This window comes from Glycine max, chromosome 17 (genome assembly GCF_000004515.6).
Source record: "Glycine max cultivar Williams 82 chromosome 17, Glycine_max_v4.0, whole genome shotgun sequence".
Classification (NCBI taxonomy): domain Eukaryota; kingdom Viridiplantae; phylum Streptophyta; class Magnoliopsida; order Fabales; family Fabaceae; genus Glycine; species Glycine max.
In genome coordinates this window covers 4,788,601-4,796,779 of record NC_038253.2, presented here as the reverse complement: position 1 = coordinate 4,796,779, position 8,179 = coordinate 4,788,601, and the positions used below count along the sequence as shown (strand labels likewise).

The 8,179-nt window shown below is 34.3% G+C and overlaps 1 protein-coding gene across 1 annotated transcript; it reads left to right on the top strand.

Annotated features, from left to right (window-relative positions):
- The first annotated feature begins 1,598 nt into the window (after positions 1–1,598).
- LOC100794721 (VIN3-like protein 2) lies at positions 1,599–6,761 on the top strand. The gene is made up of 5 exons (XM_003549351.5): positions 1,599–1,896; positions 2,014–2,106; positions 3,130–3,805; positions 4,551–4,870; positions 5,372–6,761. Exons 2-5 carry the CDS (start codon positions 2,082–2,084, stop codon positions 6,562–6,564), a joined length of 2,214 nt encoding a protein of 737 aa, XP_003549399.1. The 5' UTR covers positions 1,599–1,896; positions 2,014–2,081; the 3' UTR covers positions 6,565–6,761.
- The last annotated feature ends 1,418 nt before the right edge of the window (positions 6,762–8,179 follow it).

Sequence of the window (8,179 nt, the reverse complement as noted above, 5' to 3'; positions counted from 1 at the left end):
ATTTATCTTTATTTTTGTACACTTCTCTTTTTTATTAAGTATATATATATATATATATATATATATATATATATATATATATATATATATATATATATATATATATATATATATTACTTTCATATATCAAATAACCTACTGAATCATCTTTTTTTTTTTTTTACTAAATCAAACATACAAAGAAACTTAAGTATCAAATAAAGTAAAAATCATTTAACATTTTTATGAACCATGTTGACTTAAGAAATTCTTTATATTTCAATTTCTCGTAAAATTTGTAACATCTTAGAGATAGTAATATGTATGAAGAAAAAATGTGCCAAAAAAGAAGGACAATCAGTGAAGAGAAATAGACAGCACATAGTTAAAATGTTGTCCTACAATACAATGCCATGTCACGCCAGAGCACTCCCTTTCGATATGGGTCTGATGTATGAAGTTATGGTGCAGGTTTGTGATGGGATATGGTGTATGTGGATGGTACACTAACTGGGACGCACCAAAAAAAAAAAATGCAGTGTCGCCTAATAGGTACTAGTACTTTGATACCAAGACCATACTGCAAAAATCAATTCAATCCATATGAGATTATTTCAATTTAATTTAATTTGTGTGCTTTCATCTGAAATTTAAGTATATAATTATGTTCAATATTTATAAACTAAAAATTGTGATATAAAGGAGTTAACAAAATTGTGGATTGAATGTGACTCAAAAATTTTGTTGGAGGCCTACAGAAATACTAATATGGTGCCTTGGTCTAATAAATTAAAATAGATAGAAAATTTGCATGCTTATTTTTAAATCTATCATGAAGGAAAATACTTGTGCAAACACAACTTAGTCTCTCATGCTAGCTCAAGTAGTGATTTTTGTGTGTGTGTGTGTGTGGAATACTTGCTCCATGCTCCATTCATTGTTTTTTTTTTTATATAAAAGGATAGACAAACTTTCATATTTTAGATTCCGTTAGAGTTTACTTTTTTTTTTTATGCGTTTAGTCCATGTCCTCCCATATCTTGTGATGATCCTTTCTCTTTTCAGTTATTTTAATATATCTTAGTGAGAATTTATGGAATGGAATTGTTGAGGTGTCAATCCAGTTGAAATCTCCTTTAACTGTTTGTTTCTCCTTTCCTGCTTTTTTTTCCTATTTTTTTTTTGTTGGGACAAAATATTCCAACAAGATAGACTATTTCTTTCAAACAAAGATTTGGTGGAACAAAATATTAATTAGTCACTCAAAGATTTAGTTCAATTTATTAAATTATTGTAATTTTTTAAATATATTTATCTTTGATTCTTATAAATAAAAAATATTAATTAATCTTTAATTTATGTTGAAATTAGGTTAAATATTTTTAAAAAGACCTGCATATTTTACACCAATAATATAATTATAAAAAAAATCTTGTTAAATGTGATTATATCTTATAAAATGTGTAGTTATAGGTAGTTTTGTACATGAGGTATTGAGGTTGGAGTAGATAATAGGAATTTAGGAAAGGACATTTTGGTAAAATAGGAGGTTGGACTATTCCAATTTCCAACAGAAGCAAAGCTGAAATGTAAAATGTCGTTGAGTGAGTGAGTGAGTGAGTATCGAAATATGAATAGCAACAGCAATAGCATGAAGCTCCTTTTTTATTTATTTTTATTTATTCATTGATTGATTTTTATCTAAGAAACAACGCAAAGGCTCCTCTCTCTCTTTCTCTCTCACTCACTTTCTTTCTCTGTACAACTTGGAAGCTTTCTCTCTCTAAAAGCAGCAAGGTCCTCCACCACCACCACCTCCAATCTCCCTCTTTCACACAGAGAGAGATACTGTGTGTGAGACCAGTTTTCGGTTTATGGATTCCTTTTCTCTTCTACAATTCCAAGCATCTATTCTTGGTATTTGATATATTTCATTCCTCTCTCTCTCTCATATATTTTCTTCTTCTTTTAATTTACTATTTTTTGGTTTATTAACGGTCACCCATGACGCGGATTGGATTTTGTGTTGTGCAGGTTCGAACAAGTTTTGGGCTTTTGGTGGTAATGTGGTGGGTTGAGTGATTCCTTCTTGTTGCATAGCTATGGCTACAGATTCGTCTTTTGAGGGTGAATTGCCTATTTTGTCTCTCTCTATTTATGTGTTCTTCTAATTTTCACGTATGTGCTCAATTTTTTTTTTTTTGTTCTGTTAAAACGAGGTGATTGAATTCTGTGAAGGATTCGTTATCTGCGTTATGATCAGGCTTGTGAGATTTAGCTCACCGCTCAATTTAACGATCCACATGTAGATTATTCTGTATGGTATTTTAGCATTGTGGCTTATCTGATTTTTCTGAGGTTTGATGTAATTTGTTGTGATCTCTTCCTGTATGCCTTTTCTAAATATTGGTTGGTGATTAGCTTTCGATTTCCTAAAAAAAAATTGTTTTTCTTGAAAAAGGTGTTTATTTATTTATTTTGTTTTTATTATTTGATTTAATTTTTGTTTTTTTGTTTTTATTTGCTTTTTTGATTGTGCATTTGGGGTCGTGGAATTCACGACCTGAGCAGTGTAAATAAATCATAAAATACTTTATTGATGCATTATGAGGGAGGATTGAGGAAGCAGGGTTAGTAAGCTTGTAATTTGGCATTACGATGTGCCAGCTAATAAAATTAGCGGTTCTATATTAGGAGTATGGAGTTTCCAATAAAGGTCAAAGGAGATTAAGTCCAACTGCCTAATTGTATTACTTAACTAGTCCATTGCACGAGGTCTTGTATATTTCTATTACTTACTGTGTTTTCAAGTGGTTGGTACGTCCTTGTGATGCAAAGTCAACTGGTTCCAGTTGTATACATTTTATTATATTTGCTTGTTTTGGCATTCTTGGTAATATGTTTGAAGTAGTCAATGTTTTAGACTTTAACAAAAGATAACATACTGGACTGATTTATTACGTATGTAGAAAGATAATTGCATTTTTTTTGCATGTAGAGATTCAAGTATTTCTTCCTGTAGTCTCAAGAAATTTCTAATTTCTAGATGATGACATGTCTGGCATGAATGCTTGTTATGGAAGGAGTCTTTGTTGAACCAGTCTTGTCTCCATCACTGCTGATATATGTTTTCTTTTTCCTTAATCTCAGGCCTTGCACTTGATCCTTCTAAGTGCAGTAAATTGAGTATGGAAGAAAAAAGAGAACTTGTATATGAAGTATCTAAGTGGTCGCATGGTGCATCTGAGATGCTGCAGTCATGGAGCCGTCAAGAGATTTTGCAAATATTGTGTGCAGAAATGGGGAAAGAGAGAAAGTATACTGGGCTGACAAAGTTGAAAATTATAGAAAATCTTCTAAAAATTGTTTCTGAAAAGAAATCAGGGGGGAATGAAACTGCGACAGACCCTGAACCACAATCTTCTCCTGCACCTGGTCAGAAGCCTGCTAAAAGGCAGAGAAAATCTGAGAATCCTTCACACGTGCCTGTTCCTGCGACCAGCATTACAGTCAATAATGGTGGTGATTCTGTTAACACCGCATACTGCAAAAACTCAGCTTGCAAAGCTACCCTGAATCAATCATATGCATTTTGCAAAAGATGTTCATGCTGCATTTGTCATCAATATGATGACAACAAAGACCCTAGCCTGTGGTTAATATGTAGTTCTGAGAATCCATTTCCTGGTGTTTCTTGTGGCTTGTCATGCCACCTTGAGTGTGCTTTAAAACATGATGGTTCGGGAATTGCCAAGGATGGTGAGCATCCCAAGCTTGATGGAGGGTTCTACTGTGTCTCTTGCGGGAAAGTAAATGATTTACTTGGGTAATCATATTGATACTTTTCCAGCTTCTTAGCTGACATCATGTATCCATTTAAAAAAATTTGCTTCTTTTTTCCCTCTGTCTTGGAATGTCTTCTATGTTTTACACTTACTACACATGCAAATTATTAATACGTAACAGGGTTCTAGAATATTGTATGTAGTCATTTGTTGTTTACAAAATGCATCAAAAGACTTTCAAAATAGATAAGAATGTGAAAAAGTCAACTGAGTTGTCTCAGAATACTCTTCATGCTAAAGTTAATATTGTCCTTCTTCACGTAATAGTCTTTTTAGAATTTTCATGACTAATTAAATATCAGTTAGCATAATTGTGGTTTAACTTTATGAAATGAGTCAACAATAATCCTCATGACCAAGTTTTTTTTTTTTTTTTTTTTTTTTTTAAATATCCGCCCCCCCTCCTCTTTTGCTGAGTTTGTAGAGCTTTATTCTATTTGCTTTAAACATGCATAGGACTGATATTTCAAGATGAATCTTAGGTATTATCAGTTTTGTAAAAGAGAGATTGATTATTTGTTGAATGCTATTTTTGATTGCTTAGCTATGGTAAGACCCTCTACTCAACATTACGGCTAAGATATTGTAATTGTTCAATCAAAAGATGGTAAAGTTGTTCTTTTAATGTGTGTGTGGTGTATGTGCCATATTCCTTTTAGTATGAAATTTTGGAAATATGTAAGGTAAGATCAATCTCATCTGGGTTTGTTTCGTTAAATGTATTAGATGCTGGAGAAAACAACTGATGGTAGCAAAGGATACTAGACGCGTAGATATACTCTGTTATCGTGTCTCCTTAAGCCAAAGACTTTTACAAGGAACTGAAGTGTATGAAGAACTTTATAAAATTGTTGATGAAGCAGTGAAGAAACTTGAACCTGAAGTGGGTCCACTCATTGGCTCACCGGTGAAGATTGGAAGGGGAATTGTGAACAGGCTTTCTTCTGGACCTGAGGTTCAGAAACTCTGTGGTTTTGCTCTGGAATCACTTGATTCACTACTTTCGAAAAGAATTTTGCCTTCGTCACCCAAGCCAACAACTCAAGGTGATCACTCCTTTTATTTTTATTTTTTTCTCAATTTCCCTTGTGGTTTGTTTTATATATGGAACTGACTACTTTACTGCTTCCATTTATTTTATCTTAATTTTTATCTCTTATTTGGGTAAATTGGTACAGATATTGAAATACTCGAGTGTAAAGAAAAAATAATTTTATAAGGAGATTTATGTTTGGAATCGTCTCCCAAAAGTAATTTTGGATAATTGGTGGAGATGCCAAGATTACTTTTGACCACATGTAATAATATTAATTTATTTTGGGACCCAAAACTATTTCTGGGATCAGCAGCCAAACATGAGACATGACCAACTTCCAAGGTTTTTTTTTGTATACGAACTTGTATTGGATTTTGTTTCAAAGTACATAACTATGGTATTGGATGCAAACATAGTACAGTTATCAGCTTATTATGTTTTTGTCACTGGGTCTAGATTCTCAAAGAATGTAATAATATTGATCTTTGTGTTGCATACTTTGCATTTTCAGATGCACATTTGCTGGCTCCAAATATGGTGAGGTTTGAAGACGTCACTGCCACAACCCTCACTATTATTTTGGGTTCTGAAGAACCCTCTGGTGAAATTATTGCTGGTTACACCTTGTGGCATCGCAAAGTTGATGATGTGGACTACCCCACCGACCCAACTTGCACCTCGCTCCTACCAAATAGAAGGTTCCGTGTCTCGGGTCTAATTCCAGGCACAGAATACAGTTTCAAAGTTGTTTCCAATGATTTGAGGGAGTCAGGTATGTGCGAAGTTCAAGTCTCAACAGAGCATGGCGAGGAAGAAGTCCCTAATTGCTCTGCAACAGAAAGAAGTCAGAGCCCAGTAACCAACTGTAGCAGCCTTTCCAATCCGTCATCAGTGGAAGATGAAACTAATAACTGTAATCCATATAGTGATCTGACTGATAACCGAGCAGACCATTATCCTTCTTATCACAAGGATAGCAACCAACTTGCTTCTGGAAATTTATCCAATGATGTTATTAACTGTTCCAATCTAGGCAGTGTGGGACTTCCTCCTGATGCAGATTCTTTGTCAGACAAGCAGCATGCTGGAGGAACGACTGCCTCCATACCTAGTTCTGATGTGCTAAAGCTCGAAAACAAGCATTCACCAGAGGAACAAGTCACTGAGGACATGAGCACTGATGATGGGTTGAATTCCCCAGCTCTAACAGGGAGGGAATGTGTGCCGTTAGTAGGTAGCTCAAAAGGAGGCTTGCCTAATACTCCCTGCAAGTTGGAAACACTTAAGGATGGACCTGGAAAGAATAAAAGATCTAAGTCGAGTGGCAAAGATCAAGAAAATGTATCCGGGAAAAGGGAGGGCCCCCAAGATGGAAGCACATCCAAGAAGAGAAGTGGAGAAAGGCAAGAGGAGGGCCGTGTTGCAAATGGCTTTTCGGATCGGGATTTTGAGTATTATGTGAAGGTAATTAGGTGGTTAGAGTGTGAAGGACACATAGAAAAGAACTTCAGGCAGAAATTTCTGACTTGGTACAGCTTAAGAGCCACATCTCAAGAAGTAAGGATTGTGAAAATATACATTGATACATTTCTTGAAGATCCAGCATCTCTTGCAGAGCAACTTGTGGACACCTTTTCAGAATGTATATCCAGCAAGAGAACATCAGTGGTGCCAGCGGGGTTCTGCATGAAGCTTTGGCATTGACCAGATTTTGTAGGTCCAGCTACTAGCCCCAAGCTTGAAGCCCCTACTGGCTTGTCATGCAGTAATTCTTTAGATTTTTAATATATTCTTCATTTAGACAGTTGAAATACAAATATTTATTTCAACATTATCATTCATATGATGATGTAAGAATTTTAGATTTGCTTTTATTATACAATTACTATTTAAATTGATAATTATATTTTCTTTTCAATTTGCAACAAGGTTATCGTTACACATTTTGGTGGGTAACATTGAAGGATTTATACTAAATTAATTTATCCGTAGTTTTAGTCTTCTCTAGCTGACGAGACTCTCAATTTGTTAAAAGTTTTTCGACTCATGGATTCAAGGTCTATAGTTGGCGTGGAACTTTAATCTTCTAACAATTTGGTTGTACTGGAGAAATTTGTGTTTGACAAAGTAATCGTGTAGATTAAGTGAACGATATTTTGACACATCATTAGTGAGCAATAGTGAACAATAATCAAAGCTAATAATCGATGGAGTAATAATTAGTAAAAAAATGTTAATGATTTGTCCCAAAAGTTCAGAATTATATTCCGTAAGTTGATGATCACTTTTATAAATGCTTGAACTCTTACGGTGCTGCTTAAAGCATGTTTTTCACTATCTTAGGGAGTTTATCAGATGTTAGTTGAGTTCTGTTGTCAATCATGAAACGATAAAAGTTAATATAGTCGCGTGTTTAACGAAAGTTCCAGCAAGAATAATACTATTATGGTTTGTTGGACCAGTCTCGCCAGTGATTATTGCGGCAATGAGTTGGTTAATGAAGCACAGAATTTGATTTAGGATATTACTTAACGTACCTCATTATTTGCTTTGATGCATCTCAAGTGCATTAGGAATTCGACAATCCATAATACAAGAGTGCATTAAATAATTACCTTTGATTTATCTGTTTTGTTTTTCGTTTCCCAACTTATCTCCCACGAGTAACTATCAAAAAATAAAAAACTTATTTCCCACGAGCTGATGATTGGATTAATGAATCCTTTTCAAAACAAATACATTCACTCAAGTACTGTATCTGTATCTGTATGTCTTTAACCAAAAAAATAAAATCAAGAATTGAATCTTGATTAACATGCTTAAAAAATTCAACTATCTACCCTTGTATGTGTTGACTGTTGAGCCTTGTTGGTTTTGGATTTATTTGGTGCAATTTCTAAAGGACTGGTGTTTGCCATATGACAACGGCATGTGTGTATTTGAACGAGGGAATTGACCTTTTTCCGTGGGTTGAAGAATTGTACAATGTGAAGCTCAACACGTCTCTTAATTATTCGGTGTTGTCAATGCGTATGCAGCTGCGGGTGCACAATATAATATGGATTCACTCAAATGTTGATGCAAATGACTTTGAATATGAACTTGAGCTCCGTACCGTATTGATTGAAATCTATGCAAAATTATACAGATGTTAAATACTAGGACTAGATGGCCTTTAAGTAATCAAATGGTAAAGGTTTGACTCAAACAAATGCACTCACTTTCTTTGTTGCCATAGTGCTTTGCATCACAAATATCTATTGCATGAAGATGAATAATATATATATGGTGTCCCACCATCCGTTGAGGGCTATATCTA